Source organism: Oreochromis niloticus, linkage group LG14 (assembly GCF_001858045.2).
Source record: "Oreochromis niloticus isolate F11D_XX linkage group LG14, O_niloticus_UMD_NMBU, whole genome shotgun sequence".
NCBI classification, from domain to species: Eukaryota; Metazoa; Chordata; class Actinopteri; order Cichliformes; family Cichlidae; genus Oreochromis; species Oreochromis niloticus.
Window position 1 is genome coordinate 37,815,089 of NC_031979.2, and position 16,458 is coordinate 37,831,546.

General features: G+C 46.2%; 2 protein-coding genes across 2 annotated transcripts; one reads left to right on the forward strand and one right to left on the reverse strand.

The window, feature by feature from the left end:
- The first annotated feature begins 305 nt into the window (after positions 1 to 305).
- Positions 306 to 2,688, forward strand: wdr74 (WD repeat domain 74). The gene is made up of 2 exons (XM_013273626.3): positions 306 to 947; positions 1,625 to 2,688. Exons 1-2 carry the CDS (start codon positions 336 to 338, stop codon positions 2,138 to 2,140), a joined length of 1,128 nt encoding a protein of 375 aa, XP_013129080.1. The 5' UTR covers positions 306 to 335; the 3' UTR covers positions 2,141 to 2,688.
- A 699-nt stretch (positions 2,689 to 3,387) lies between these two features.
- zgc:162872 (BAR_ACAPs and ArfGap_ACAP domain-containing protein) lies at positions 3,388 to 16,033 on the reverse strand. Its single transcript, XM_005474895.4, has 23 exons — positions 15,841 to 16,033; positions 15,645 to 15,722; positions 15,510 to 15,567; positions 15,047 to 15,166; positions 14,760 to 14,813; positions 14,611 to 14,669; positions 10,395 to 10,578; positions 10,272 to 10,316; positions 9,974 to 10,069; positions 9,800 to 9,874; positions 9,556 to 9,659; positions 9,427 to 9,478; positions 8,223 to 8,323; positions 8,031 to 8,142; positions 7,738 to 7,931; positions 7,436 to 7,505; positions 6,885 to 6,979; positions 6,725 to 6,792; positions 6,193 to 6,353; positions 5,844 to 5,953; positions 5,629 to 5,739; positions 5,404 to 5,465; positions 3,388 to 4,924 (listed from the first exon to the last, which is right to left on the reverse strand). The coding sequence occupies exons 2-23, from the start codon at positions 15,695 to 15,697 to the stop codon at positions 4,803 to 4,805; spliced, it is 2,106 nt and encodes a 701-aa protein (XP_005474952.1). The 5' UTR covers positions 15,698 to 15,722; positions 15,841 to 16,033; the 3' UTR covers positions 3,388 to 4,802.
- Positions 16,034 to 16,458: the final 425 nt, after the last annotated feature.

Below are 16,458 nucleotides of genomic sequence, written 5' to 3' on the forward strand. Positions count from 1 at the left end.
CTACCTGCATCATATGAGCATGCGCAAAAGGATCGGTCGCTTCCTAATGAGGTAAACTGTCTTTTTTGAAAAAATAAACTTTATTAGTATGACAAATGACTCTAGAAAAAACAATACCAGAACATTGGCCGTTTAAGTATTTTTATTTATACTGTTTTGATTTTAATTGTACTGCCGAAAGTTTTTCTTTGTTTTGAACCGCGTGACACTGTCTGTTAAGAAACTCCAGCTGTAGTGTGACGTCTTAGACACGCGCCACAATCCACAGAGGATCCACGCGGACTCGGAGCTGTTTCGGTTTTTTCGGCTGGTTTGGTGCGTGTGAGTCCGGTGTGATGGGGGACCGGAGCCGGTTGTGCTCCGTGTGGCTCGGCTCGGAGACCGGGATCCTGAAGGGGGTCAGCCTGTCCCGGAAACAGGCCTTCAACTTCTGCAACACGAGCCACCTGAGCCGAGACCAGGAGGTCCGCGCGCTGTGCTGGGGGGACGCGGCGGAGAGCGAGCTGCTGGTAGGCTGCGTGGACGCCACCGTGAAGACATTCAGCGTGGAGAAGGGCGCGTTCACCGAGAGCCGGCGCTGCGGGGACCCGGCGGAGGGCTGCTTCTCCGGGCTAGCGGCGCTGGGCGGCGGCGCACTGGTGACCTGCGCGGAGAGCGGCGTGCTGCGCGTGTGGAGGGAAGAGGGCGGCGACGAGCCCGTGACACAGCTGGACGCCGGGAAGAACGTGTGCAGGATGCGGCAGAGCCCGACGAACCCAAACAAGGTGGCCACCGGAGGGAAGGAGAACGGCCTGAAGATCTGGGACCTACAGAGGCCCGAGCAGCCCGCGTTCAGCGCCAAGAACCTCCGGGACGACTGGCTGGACCTCCGGCGGCCCTACTGGGTCCGGGACATGGCCTTCATCCCGGACTCCGACAAAGTGGTCACCTGCACGGGTTACCACCAGGTATGAAGCTGTGAATCACCCTCAGCCGGAAAAAACGTGTTTTTAAAGAAGACCCATTTAAAGTTTACTTTGGCCCGGGTTAAAGGTCAAGCTTATCACAAACATCTGGTTTGTGTGATCTTTAAACGTTCTTCTGGCTCAGAATTGGCTCAAAAGTATTTTTTTCTATAAATCGGTTAACATTTGAGCAATATTAAAGAAACAACAACAAACTGAGTAAAACAAACTAAAGCTAAAGTTATGGATGATTTTATTATCAAGCCCATCGTCAGTTTTGTTTGGGACTGATTCCTCATCGGTTTCCTCCCCATTCAGAAGCTGTTTGATTTAAGGTTTACTTTCTCTTCTCTCATACATTTATGATCTTTAAAGTTTCCTCCAGGTTTACATACTACAAGTTTAAAGGGATATTCCATAAAATTATTAAGACAAAAACAGCACAACTAAAGTTAAAGTTTTGGATAATTTCTGAAATGTTTTAATAAATAATAATATTGATTTCACTTTGAGGTCTTCAGTATCTTCGGTGTTGATTCCTGATAAGTGGAAAAATTGCTTTTAGGTGTAAAAACAAATAAAATAATAATAATTAAGCAGCAGAAAATAAAGTTTAAATCTGTCAATTGATGACCTGCTTTGTTTTTTTTAAATAAAGTTATGTTGAAATTCTCTCTCAGGTGCACGTGTTCGACCCCTCGTCTCCTCAGAAGCGTCCTGTCCTGGAGGCGGAGTATGGCGAGTACCCGCTCACCGCTCTCTCTCTGACACCTGACGGCACAGCGGTGGCGGTGGGCAACACCCAGGGTCACATCGCCCTGCTGGACCTGAGGAAGGGGGTGGTGCGTGGCTGTCTCAAAGGGCTGGCGGGCGGCGTGCGGGGGCTTCAGTGCCACGCCTCCCAGCCGTTGGTGGCATCCTGCGGCCTGGACCGCTTCCTGCGCATCCACAGCCTGGAGGACCGCAAACTGCAGCACAAAGTCTACCTCAAGTCCCGCCTCAACTGCCTCCTGCTCGCCAGCCAAGACCTGCAGGAGGGAGGGGCAACTTCAGGGGAGGCGGAGTCTGAGGTAAAGGAGGAGGAAGATGAAGGTGATGATGTGTGGGACGCTATGGAGCGGGTGGAGGAGAGGCAGAAGAGGAAAACGACAGAAGACAAAGACACAAGGAAGAAGAGGAAGAAGGCACAGGACTGAGAGGCGTTTGAGGTGTGAGAGGACAATGGGACGTTTAACCGCTGTAGCTGGGGGCTTGTAAGCAGCGTTCATTCAGATTGGAGGCCTTACTTTTATTTTGAAAAGCTTCAGGTACTGGGTAGATGTTTCTCACCTGTGAACAGGTAGAGTCTGCGTCTGCCTGGGGAGACAAATGTATGAGTGCCCTAAAACGTCTTTGTTGTTTTTTATGATTGTAATTATTGAAAATACACATGTGTAATTATGATTAAAGGAGTCTCTGCTTCCTGTGTCTGATCAAAGAGGTTAAATGTGCTGACGGAGCATCTCGGCTCCTGAGGAAAAACTGCAGCAGAGGAGAAAACGGTGGAAAAACAATCCAGTTTTAATTCTGTGTTTGAACTTCAGAGCAGAGCGCTCAAACATGCGGCCCAGTGGATGGGTTTGCAGAATATGGGGAAAAAGGAGGGCTTCCAGTTTTTCACCGTTTTGTCCTTCTGACCTGGTAAGAGTCTGAGCTGTCGGGGTTCACGGCCTTAATGCTAACAGGTATTACCCAGACCATTTAAGTAACAGACAACTTCCTGTTTTTTATTTCAACTAAGGAACTCAATTCGAGGTTTTGAAGCGATAAATCTGACCCACTTAGGATCAGAGCTGTGTGGGGCTCATCCACAGTCAGTGAACGCAGCCTGAGCTGCTTAAAGGTGCGTTCACTGACACCAGCTGTGGGTCTGAGCAGCACACACAACTTGTTTTCAGTGTCTGATGGAAACATGGGATGAACTACAGTACTGTGCAAAAGTCCTGAGTCAGCACCATTTGCTTGTGATTGGCTGAAACAAACAGCCCCAGTTTACTGTGACACGTAAACAACAGACCCCTCCCAGCTGTGAACACAGATCTGTGATTTCACACTGAGCTTGCTCTTAATAAATTAAATGTTCACTCAGCCCATCAGAAACACCAGAGACTTTATTTAAAACAAAAACAAAAAAAACTGACATTTTGAAATGATGTTAGGCCACGCCCCCTCACTTAGGTGAAGGTTTAGTCCCGGCTTGCTTTTTATTTCCACTTATCGGCTCGTGTTTGGATGTTTAATTTTTAAATGTTTTTTAGAGTTTCTGTGCTCGCAGGTGAGCAGAGGGTGGGCGGAGCTTGTGAAATCCACAGGTGGACAGGTATGAGTTACTGTAACAAACTGTATGTTTAAAACAGCTGGAGCTCAAAGTGTCGCGTAATTGGTGAGAACAAACAGCAGAGACTCTTCTTCAGTGGTTTTATTGAGCAGTAGCATCACAGCAATAACGAACGGCGTCATCGGCGTGATTTGACGCGTCCTGCTGTGTCGAACATTCAGTCAGAGACGAGTCGAGCCTCGCGGCCTCGTTCAGTCACACAAACAGTTAAAAACAGATAAGCAGCAAAAGTCTGAAATCCCTTTCGGACACACTGTTAAACATGGGGCATTAAGGGAGGTTATTAGATTCAACCCTGACGCTGCTTCTTCCTCCCACCGTACATCAGAGTTTCAGCGAAGCTCATCACGGCTTCACGCTCCGCCTGGAGACCAGCGGAGCTGCCGTCCGCGGGCGCTCGCTGGCACTCTCCGTCACAGCTCGGTAAAAACGTGGAAATGACAGCTAAATATTTACAGTAACAGCTGAAACGTTCACAGACATGTTTTTCTGGTTTCAGCTGTAAATATTACTGTGAAATACAGCAGAAGACACGAGGTAATAACTATCATGTATTAACATTACCTTCAAACGAGGGAGAACTTTAGATTTTGGATCAATTTAATCCTAATTTGTCCTAGAATGTAAAAACATGTTACCACATAAACGTCACTATATTAAAGATTTACCTCCAAATATTAAACACGTCTCCATTTTATTGTTCAAAGGGTTTCAGATTGTTAAAAATATTCTTTCGTCGTTAAAGAAATTTCAGACTAATAAACATCTAAAAACCATGATACCAAAACGTGGTTGTTATTACCTTTCCCTGTGTGGTTAGGTGCTGTCACATGTTACGGTCGTTGTATTTCCTCGTTATTATCAAGCTGGGATGTGAAGTGTTTGGACTTTCAAACAGAGACGGATTAAAACAAAAGGCCGATGCTGTAGCTCCATCAGCTGTCAGAGCTCAAACAGCACCTTTCACACATAAAACACCTTCATTCCCAGAGATCTGCAGCAGATCCTATTTTTTGGCGCAGGAGCGGAAACATCTGGAAACATTTTCTGGAACGCTGTCTGAATTGTGAGGACATAAAGTGCTGTTGGAAGTTTTTCAGGACCGCACTGAGAGGACGTGTCAGGATTTTCACAGTAAATTGGTAACCGATTAACTGTGCCCAGCACGGGGCGCTAGCTGTAACTACATCCTGAAGTAAAGTTGCGTGATGGAGGACAAACCTCTGTAACATTGATCTCCTCTCATGAGAGTTAAGATGTGATTATTCAGATAAAATATCTTTAGGATCAATAATCTGAGGTTAATATGAGAGGAAATGTTTTCAGCTGCACTCGTGGTTATCTGAAGGTCGGTAACAGTTCTCCGTCCACGGTAATCCAAGAAGAAGAAGGAGGTATCTGAGGTCTTCCTTCTGCGTGTGCTGGTACTCGTGACAGAATAATTTACAGTGTTACTGTCACCGCTCTCCATCCTATCAACACTACCCCTCCTCCTCCTCCTCCGCCCCTCCTCGGCTGAAGTGCCGCCGGCTCAGTCGCTCCGGGTCATGTGACGCCATGTCGCTGAAGTCCCGGAAGATGTCCTGAAACGTCTCATCATCTCCTGAGGACGACACGACAGTCACAAGTTAACAGGAGACATCATGGGAGGAGGAGCTGGCCCCTCCCCTGCCTCCAAAGAGCCATTCAACAGAGGAAATATAAGCCAATCAGGTTCATGGGTTAACCCCAACCTAACCCAGGTTCAGGTAAAGGTTCATGACCATTTTAGAAACTGTGAGCACGCCCAGCAGGACTTTACATCACAGGGAAACGGGTTTGAAAAGCTCGTGTTGAGAAAAAGCCGACAAACTTTCAAAGCGTTTTGACGTTTCCGTGACGACGAAAGTTACACTTACAGTTCCTGCTCCAGTCATTAAGAGAGCCTTTAAAATAACCAATCAGATTTCACCAAGCTACAAAACTTTGATAAAGGACATAATCTTTATTTTAATTTTTGGACTGGAGCAGCTGTGCGTGACGCTCGTTCAGCCATCTGGTTTCACCTTCCTTCACAGCTGAAGACAAACGTGAGACACTAACCCGCGGCGCCGAAGACTCCCTCCGAATCCCTCATCTCCTCGTTCATCCGGGCCATGCGGAGCCTGAAACACACGAGCCATAATCACGTTAAAAGATTTCACAAAGGAATTGAAAGACTCCATCATTGGTCGTGTGTTTCCACAGTGCTCTGAAGACCTGCGTCGACCAATCAGATCAGTCCCTTCACGTATGGTCTGAAATGTGAAAACACTTCCTGTGACTCACAGAGTGACGATGTCAGCGTTGGCCGTTTCCACGGCGATGGCCAGAGGGTCATGACCTCTCTCGTCCACTGCGTACTGATTGGCTCCTCTCTTCAGCAGCAGGCACACCTGTCTGCAACGGCCAGTGAAAACCAGCAGCGTTGATTCGAGCTCATGGTGTGTGTGTGTGTGTGTGTGTGCGCGCGCGTGCGCGCATGTCTGTGTTCGTGTGGTTACCCGGTGTGACCGGCAGTGGCGGCAGCATGCAGCGCCCCCTGTCCTCTGAGGTCTCTGTGATTGACGTTTGCACCGTTCTGCAGCAGGAACTCGCACGCCAACAGCGACCCCTGCAGGCAGCCGAGAGAAACAGTGAAAGCATCGACTGCTTTAAAAAAAAAAAAAAACAACAACTTTTTATTCTGTTTACATCAGCTCTCTAAAGCCTCGGTGTGCAGAAATAATATTACTGATAATAACACTAATAACAACGATGATGATGTCTGTTAGGAGTCAGTAATGTTATTGATAAGTAATAATCAATAAAAGGTGTTTTCAGTAATATTTCATCTTCTTTGTGCCTGCTCACCCCGATCGCTGCTCCGATCAGCGGCGTGCGGCCCTCCTCCTCGCCAATGCTCCCGTTGACCTCTGCCCCCTCGGCCAACATGGACGCCATGGCAACCAGGTCTCCTGCCAAAGACGCCTGATAGAGACGTAGCGTGGCTGCGTCCTTATGACGATGATGCTCTGAAACAGAAAACAGAAAAAACATTTTTTCTAAACACATTAAATTTAAATTAGTGCTGAGCCGCTTTAAGACGACACTTGGTCACGACAACATGCCGTAACACGCCGATCCGAGCGCTAACAGAGGAGGCAAACCACACAGCTGTCGTGCATGGGACAGGAAGTGAACAGACGGGTGCTACAGCAGAGAGGCGTGATGGGTCCGGTGTTACAGGGGGCGGTGAGGCTCAGAGCAGCAGCAGGAAAGAATCCAGCAGTAAAATGTAAAAGTAATAGATTACTGCAGTGATGAATGTGCTGAGAAGGTATCGGTCCATTTTAAACAAACTCAGAAGAAATTCTAGTTAAAATGTGCTGACGGTCGGACTTACGAGCGCCGTTGCTCTGAACAAACTTTTTCTCCACGTATTTCTCTTTGATCCACGCCTCCTTCTCGGCCCTGAAAGGGACAAAAACAGGACGCTCGGAATCTCTGCTTCCAACATTCACGTTTAACCAAAGCCGAGTCCTTTCATCGGCTCATGTTTTTACCGCGGGCTGTGGGCTTGGGGTTTGACTCGTCCCTCCTCTGAACATCGCGCCTCGTAGATCTGGTTCACCACATCGTTTCCCAGAATGCACAGCAGCTGAGGAAGAGCATTCACATTTTAGAATCTGGGCCTGCGATCGATTCTTTATTGATTTTTTTAAACATCAGACATGAGCAGCACTGTGAGACTGTCCCAGTTAGACTCGGGACAGGTGAAGGCAGTTTGGGCTGTTCTGGGATCAGTTTGTGGGTTTTCAAACATAAAGATCCCAGAGAAGCCAGGAACTTTCTTCTTGTGTTTATATCTTTGACTTTGAAAACAGCTGACTGTTGTTTTTAGAGCAATTTCCTGAAATTATTCAATGATCAAGCAGCGATTTGTCAGCCTGCTATTAGTTCAGGGTTTTTGGTTCACATAGAGGCAGAAATTTGAGCTTTCTCATTTCTCCTCGTGTCTTTATATTTGACAGCTTCCTGACTTTACTGTCTGCTCTTCACTTTATGATGCCGGAGCGTTAAAGCTTCAGCGCAGTGGAGAGTGTTTCGCTTCTACCTTCAGCTGTTCGGCCTCCCAGGAGTCCAGAGTGAGAGATCGCACCTTCGACAGGTGGACTCCGAGGCTCCTGCAGACACAGAGAAAGAAGAACGTCGGCCAACATGTTGCTGGTTTTCATGTTCTGACAGTAAGTTATGAAGATCACCAAACACCAGTGGGTACTTCTCATGGTTCCCACAGGCTGTGTGTGGACAGAGAAGGTCGACTGAAGCTCAAAGGGCGAGATTAAAGCCTGACACCTGCTAAAAAGCAGTGAAGAAGAAATGAGGAGGAAGTCCTCCTGAAACCTGGGCTGTTACCGGTGTATGCCGGAGCACTCGATGCACATGGTGACTCCCAGGTTGATGGAGGCCCAGCGAGGCTCTTCCTCCCCGCAGTCACAGCACCTCTGGTTCCCAGCGCCCCTCAGGGCCACGCCCAATGCTGCCGGCCTCTGGGCGGGAGGGCCCGGAGAGGCGTCCCCGCCACACTGCAGAGGGGGGAGCTCCTTAGGCTGCACATAGAGGAAGAACATGTCAGCCAAACGGATGGGGGAGGGGAGTTAGCTGTAATATTCACAGGTGAGTGTATCGTGGTCGTGGCGTGGACCGGCCTGCGTCAGCTGAGTGTCGGTTCGCTCTCTGTAGGCAAGGTCGATGCTGCCCTGCAGAGCACTGAGCCAGGCCTGCTTCAGCTGCTCCGAGTCAGCCTGCAGAGCACAACACCTGGAAACAAACACACCTGCTCACTTAACGCCACATCACATGACTCTACAGGTGTGAAAACACCGTGTTCACTGTCTTACTTCTGGACGGAGAGCAGCTCAAAGCAGAAGCGTCGGTCCACGTGATCCAAAGATTTGACAGCACACAGTCGCAGATCCTCGAACAGAACCACGGCTTCCTCCTGCGGCGTGGGATTCAACACGACTCATCGTCACCAACATCATCATCATCAACAACAAGAGTTTCATCAGCATCATCATCATCATCATCCTCACCAACATCATCATCATCATCATCATCAACAAGAGTTTCATCAGCATCAGCACCATCCTCACCAACATCATCATCATCATCATCATCCTGAATTTTATGCAGTTCTTCCTCAGACTTTAACATTCATCCATGAAATTATTTCTTCAAACACTAAAAGCAGAAAACTCACCTAAGTGTGAGGGGGTATAACCGGACGCCTTGCTGTAATTCCAGGACCAGTGGAGTGTAACTTGACTGTCTGGAGGGTTTCTACTTTGTTTTTATTTGAATTTAGCATCAAATCAGAGTAAGTGAAAAATACAGATTTTTTTTTAAAGTGGACCTTTTCAGTGTTTCATTATTTCCTGTCACGGATGTTCATATCAAACATGACCAAAGGTTTAATAACGAGCTCAGTGTACACACAGTAAACCCTGTGAGCTCTAAACTGTTGAAGTGTCTGAGTATAAAAACACGGAGCAGGTAATAATCAGAGGAGGTCCACTTTAAAACTGATTTCACTCCAGATTTAAACTGAACTTTTAATTTTCTGTCATCAATTGAACATTTTGATTTAGAAATGTTAAACTTGAGTTTCTGATGTAAAAATTTGTGAACAGAAAGAAAAAAGTAAATTTTGCAGAATGAATAAACGCAGACAAAAACATGCTAACGATTGTTCTGAATGAAAGCATGAAGAGAGGTCAGCTTCCAGAGAAATCTCAGGGACACTTGTCACACCAACATAAAGTCACGTGAGGTGTCTCCAACTGTGATCTCAGCTGGAGTTGGGCATTAATTTTCTCCCGCAGGTGGATTTAAGGCTGGATTTGATTACATGTAATCAATCCGAGGAACTGAACTCTGTTTAATGGATGTAACGGGGTGTGAATCCAATCAGAAGCTAAACCACCATAAACAGAACGTCCAGCTGGGAACAAATTCAGACCTCTTGCTTGATCTGATCAGTTATCAGGCACTGAAATCGATCCCTTTGATTAGCTGTTCTTTGATTGAGTGGCCGGGTCTCACCTTGTGGGACTTCCTGTATATGAGCTGGTTGTCTCTGATGGTGAACCAGGATCTGAAACAGGTTTACATGTTAGAAGGATTCACTAGAGGTCAAAGGTCAGCAGGCCATGTGACGCTACAGGTCTCTACCTCTTCCACATTTTGGATTTCCTCCTCGAGCGTTTGAACAGGTAACCCCGGATGATGTCATCATTGCCAGGACACGCGCTGACCATCGGCTCCCCTGAAGCATCCTTAGAACAAACACACGTGTGTTTCAGAGTGTTCGTGCTGCTTTGAGTCTAAATTTATTCGTCCCTCCATGAACAACATATCTAACATCTGTCTGCAGCGTCTGCTGGGACAGATGTGCTGATCTGTGTGGACTCCTTACCCTCTGCTGGACCAGCAGGTGTCTGTTCTCCAGCTCCTTCCTCTTGGCCGTGCAGTCTGCAGACAGCTGTGACAGCTGTGGAGCACACACAACCACATACGCACAGACAGCCGTTAGTCCACACTGAGGCCGCCACACAAACCCGCACAATCAAAGAGGTCAGAGGTCACAGACCTGCGCTGCCATGGTTTTCATGGTGGGCTCAAGGTCTCTGAGCAGGTCAAAGCCCTGGTGGAAGAAGGTGAACTGAGCGTGGACGAAGGAGAACATCTGGAAATGCAAACTTGAGTCAGTACACGAAGATGATCGTATCAGGGATGTCCCCTCTCTATGACATCACACAGACACGTGAGTTGAAAAAAAAAACTGAGCGCTTAAAGAGTGTGGAGTGTGGGGATTACTTGATCACAAGAACAGGAAATAATTCACAGCAAGTGAGGAGGAACAGAGTGCGGTAACTGTTTTCACTCACAGAGTTTAAGATGTCGACCTTCTGCTGAGTCTTGAAGGTGTTGAGCTGAAAATCAGGACATAGAGGATAAAGCATCTGATGTTCCTTCATGTCATCAATGTTAAACACACTCAGGTGTCACACCTGCAGACAGTAATCCAAGGCGAAGTGCTGGTAGCATTTGCGTGTAGCGAGCAGCAGGTGACTTGCCCGCTCGGCGTCGGCAGCTTTATGTCGAGACACCTGAGCGTTCTTCGTCGCTGCCGTCTCCAGATCCTCGCCGATCCGCACAAACTCCCTCCTGGTCTCCGCCAGCTGGGGCAGGAACCTCAGAGAGACGAAGAGCAGCAGCGTCACCATCAGAGCAGCGTTGCTGGTGCTCAGAGCTAAACTGTGTTACTGTTACTGTGGCAACGGCCGGCACTTCAGTAAAATCATAATTCACGTCGGCAGTAATGACACCCGGTTACGCCAATCGGAGGTCACTAAAATCAATATTGAATCGGTGTGTAACTTTGCCAAAACAATGTGGGACTCTGTAGTTTTCTCTGGTCCCCTCCCCAATCAGACCAGGAGTGACATGTTTTGCCGCATGTTCTCCTTAAATTGCTGGCTGTCTGAGTGGTGTCCCAGAAACGATGTGGGCTTCATAGATAATTGGCAAACCTTCTGGAGGAAACCTGGTCTTGTTAGGAGAGACGGCATCCATCCCACTTTGGATGGAGCAGCTCTCATTTCTAGAAATATGGACCAATTTATTAAACCCCCAAAATATGACTATCCAGAGTTGGGACCAGGAAGCAGAGTTGCAGTCTTACACGCCTCTCTGCAGCTTCTCTCCTCCTGCTACCCCCCAAAAAACCCATCTCCATTGAGACTGTGTCAGCTCCCAAACAGACAAAAAACAAACTAAAAACCAGCAATAAACAACTTAAACATAAAAAATCACAAAGAAAGAACAATACAGTATCCACATCTGAACCAAAGAGTAAAACAGTGAAATGTGGATTATTAAATATTAGGTCTCTCTCCTCCAAGTCTCTGTTAGTACATGACTTAATAATTGATCAACAAATCGATTTACTCTGCCTTACAGAAACCTGGTTGCAGCAGGATGAGTATGTTAGTTTAAATGAATCAACACCCCCGAGTCATTCTAACTACCAGAAACCTCGAAGCACAGGCCGAGGGGGCGGTGTGGCAGCAATTTTTCACACCAGTCTATTAATCAACCAAAGACCCAGACAGACTTTTAATTCATTTGAAAGCCTGATGCTTAGCCTCGCCCATCCCAGCTGTAAAACTCAGAAACCAGTCTTACTTGTTATCATCTATCGTCCACCTGGGCCTTACACAGAGTTTCTCTCTGATTTCTCAGACTTTTTATCTGATTTAGTGCTCAGCTCAGATAAAATAATTATTGTGGGTGATTTTAACATCCATGTAGATGCTAAAAATGACAGCCTCAACATGGCATTTAATCTGTTATTAGACTCAATTGGCTTCTCTCAAAATGTAAAAGAACCCACCCACCACTTTAATCACACTCTAGATCTTGTTTTAACATATGGCATAGAAACTGAACATTTAACAGTGTTTCCTGAAAACCCTCTGCTGTCTGATCATTTCCTGATAACATTCACATTTACAATAATTGATTACACAGCAGTGGAGAGTAGACTTTATCAAAGTAGATGTCTTTCTGAAAGTGCTGTAACTAAGTTTAAGAATATAATCCACCCACTGTTATCATCTTCAATGCCCTGTACCAACATAGAGCAGAGCAGCTATCTGAACGCTACTCCAACAGAGGTCGATTATCTTGTTAATAATTTTACCTCCTCACTACGTACGACTCTGGATACTGTAGCTCCTGTGAAAACTAAGGCCTCAAATCAGAAGTACCTGACTCCGTGGTATAATTCTCAAACACGTAGCCTAAAGCAGATAACTCGTAAGCTGGAGAGGAAATGGCGTGTCACAAATTTAGAGGATCATCATTTAGCCTGGAGAAATAGTTTACTGCTTTATAAGAAAGCCCTCCGCAAAGCCAGAACATCTTACTATTCGTCACTGATTGAAGAAAATAAGAACAACCCCAGGTTTCTCTTCAGCACTGTAGCCAGGCTGACAAACAGTCAGAGCTCTACTGAGCCAACAATCCCTTTAACGTTAACTAGTAATGACTTCATGAACTTCTTCACAAATAAAATTTTTATCATTAGAGAAAAAATTACCAATAATCATCCCACAGATGTAATATTATCTACAGCTACTTTTAGTACCATTGATGTTAAGTTAGACTCTTTTTCTCCAATTGATCTTTCTGAGTTCACTTCAATAATTACTTCCTCCAAACCATCAACGTGTCTTTTAGACCCCATTCCTACAAAACTGCTCAAAGAAGTCCTGCCATTAATTAATTCTTCGATCTTAAATATGATCAACCTATCTCTAATAATCGGCTATGTACCACAGGCCTTCAAGCTGGCTGTAGTTAAACCTTTACTTAAAAAGCATCTCTAGACCCAGCTGTCTTAGCTAATTATAGGCCAATCTCCAACCTTCCTTTCATATCAAACATCCTTGAAAGAGTAGTTGTCAAACAGCTAACTGATCATCTGCAGAGGAATGGCTTATTTGAAGCGTTTCAGTCAGGTTTCAGAGCTCAGCACAGCACAGAAACAGCTTTAGTGAAGGTTACAAATGATCTTCTTATGGCCTCTGACAGTGGACTCATCTCTGTGCTTGTCCTGCTAGACCTCAGTGCAGCGTTCGATACTGTCGACCATAATATCCTATTAGAGCGATTAGAACATGCTGTAGGTATTACAGGTACTGCACTGCAGTGGTTTGTATCATATCTATCTAATAGACTCCAATTTGTACATGTAAATGGAGAGTCCTCTTCACACACTAAGGTCAATTATGGTGTTCCACAGGGTTCAGTGCTAGGACCAGTTCTGTTTACATTATACATGCTTCCCTTAGGCAGCATCATTAGAAGACATAGCATACACTTTCACTGCTATGCAGATGACACGCAGCTCTATCTATCCATGAAGCCAGGTAACACACACCAATTAGTTAAACTGCAGGAATGTCTTAAAGACATAAAGACCTGGATGGCCGCTAACTTTCTGCTTCTTAATTCAGATCAAACTGAGGTTATTGTACTCGGCCCTGAAAATCTTAGAAATATGGTCTCTAAGCAGATTCTTACTCTGGATGGCATTACCTTGGCCTCCAGTAATGCTGTGAGGAACCTTGGAGTCATTTTTGACCAGGACATGTCCTTCAATGCACATATTAAACAAATATGTAAGACTGCTTTCTTCCATTTGCGCAACATCTCTAAAGTTAGAAATATCCTGTCTCAGAGTGATGCTGAAAAACTAGTTCATGCATTTATTACTTCCAGGCTGGACTACTGTAATTCATTATTATCAGGATGTCCTAAAAACTCACTGAAAAGCCTTCAGCTGATCCAAAATGCTGCAGCAAGAGTCCTGACAGGGACTAGAAAGAGAGAGCAGATTTCTCCTGTTTTGGCTTCCCTTCATTGGCTTCCTGTTAAATCCAGAATTGAATTCAAAATCCTGCTCCTCACATACAAGGTCTTAAATAATCAGGCCCCATCTTATCTTAATGACCTTGTAGTACCATATCACCCTATTAGAGCACTTCGCTCTCGCTCTGCAGGCCTACTTGTTGTTCCTAGAGTATTTAAAAGTAGAATGGGAGGCAGAGCCTTCAGTTTTCAGGCCCCTCTTCTGTGGAACCAGCTTCCAGTTTGGATTCGGGAGACAGACACTATCTCTACTTTCAAGATTAGGCTTCAAACTTTCCTTTTTGCTAAAGCATATAGTTAGGGCTGGACCAGGTGACCCTGAATCCTCCCTTAGTTATGCTGCAATAGACGTAGGCTGCCGGGGATTCCCATGATGCATTGAGTTTTTCCTTTCCAGTCACCTTTCTCACTCACTATGTGTTAATAGACCTCTCTGCATCGAATCATACCTGTTATTAATCTCTGTCTCTCTTCCACAGCATGTCTTTATCCTGTCTTCCTTCTCTCACCCCAACCAGTTGCAGCAGATGGCCCCGCCCCTCCCTGAGCCTGGTTCTGCCGGAGGTTTCTTCCTGTTAAAAGGGAGTTTTTCCTTCCCACTGTCGCCAAAGTGCTTGCTCATAGGGGGTCATATGATTGTTGGGTTTTTCTCTGTACCTATGAAGCGCCTTGAGGCGACTTTTGTTGTGATTTGGCGCTATATAAATAAAATTGAATTGAATTGAACGGCCTCTACACTGAACCCTGGAACCCCGACATACTGATCAGCCCCCCAGAGTGATGCCTTACTGCGTGCAGAGGTTAGTGAGCTGCTGGCCGATGGCTCTCTGCGTCTGATCAAACAACATCTGCAGGTGAAACACACACACGAGTAAAACACATGAGTCTGTGCTGGAGCTCAGACGAACAAACGCAAGTACAGCTGAGCGTGGACTCACAGTGTGGAAGCTGACCATTTCCTGCAGGCCCTGGTGGAACTGGTTTAAGCAGGTCTGAGAGGAAGGAAACAGGAAGTCAGACAGGAAATGCCCCAACATGGAACTGAGTAGACATGTTAGGTCATTAGTTAATGCTTCCTGGCTTGTTAGCTAGTAGTGTTAGATAAATGAACTCAGAGGAAAGAGAGCAGACGCTGCGGGGCGTCAGGAGCTGAAAGTCTGGCGTGAATCGGACAAACGGATGCGGCAATTTCTTCATTTTTCAGATGCATCGAGGAGCTGCTTACTGTGATCACGCTGTCCTTTGTCTGATTGGTGCACAGCTCAGCCAGGCCGCTCAGTAGCAGCTTATTGGCAGTGCTGTAGGCTTGTCCCGCCTCTACCATCTTCCCAGACAACTTCATCACCTGATTGTTTAGAAACAGACAGTACAGACCAATCAGCTTGCCTCACTAGTAACAGTTAGCTTCAAACAGTATTTCTGCAGTACTAGTCAGTATACAGCTGTATTAACAGTATTTGTAGTACAACTATTAGCTGTGAAATTACAACTAGTATAGTAATAGTATTATCTACAGTATTTGTACTGTCTAGCAGTATTAGCGCTAGTATATGCAGTACCAGTAGCCTACTACAAATACTACTACCACTATTTGTAGTGGAAGTACTTATACCTTGTCTCGTTGCGTCTCTCAGTTTTTATTACAGCAATAGTGGTAGTAATAGTAGTAATAGTAGTAGTACTTGTACCTTGTCCAGTTTTGTCTCCAGCTGTGAAACATCTGTTTCAAACTGATCCAGAGCCAGCCTGAATAAAATAAATAAAGCGTCATCACTACAAGTGAACATGCGCAGATTGGTGTGTGCGTGCGCGCGCGCGCTTACCTGAACTCAGGTGAGTCTTTGACGCAATCCTCAAAGTCCAGCAGGGAGTCCATGACGTCACCCAGCAGTCCCGTGTCCCTGTAGTGAGTGCGAGTGTAAATAAAGTTAGCTGCGGTCCTTCATCCTGCCGTTAGCTCCGCTCTAATGAATCATTTTTAAAAACGCCGCGGGGACGCGGACGGACTCCTTCACGCGCCTGGTCCACAGCCTCACAGCGGGTGGTTCCGTCGCGCGCAGCACATGCGCCCCGGTCGGCCCTCCATGTTGGCGCGGTTGGGATCAGAGAGTAACTAACCCGGGTCAGACACTGTTCTCGGACTAACAGCTGTCCCGCTGCAGCCCGCTGTTGTCAGATTTGTTGCTAACCGACAACGTCCGCCTGATATCCGCTTTGTTTGGCTTGGAGCCAGCCGGCAAACACACAGCGACTCCGGCGGCAGCGACCCCCAGCGGCCCGGGGCGGAACTACACCTACCGTGCCCGTTAAGTTATGCCCGTTATCGTAAGTAGGGCTAATTATCGTCACTGATTTCTATAACTGATTCGATTCGATTCAGTTCGAGTCAGACAGAAATATAATTATGATCATTTATCAGTACATATACATATTTTATATCTATGTATGAAAACAAAGCTGACACTGTGAGACTCCATCAAAGGTGTGAGCGTCACAGCAGGTGTCTTTGTGTCAAAGTAACTGAGGATAAAACAGAAAAACATGAAGCAGAGTTTCCTGTCCTGGCTTTTTATAGCAGAAAACCTTAAAAATGTTCTGCAGTCGATCAAAAACTGAAGCAAACCATGAATCAACATG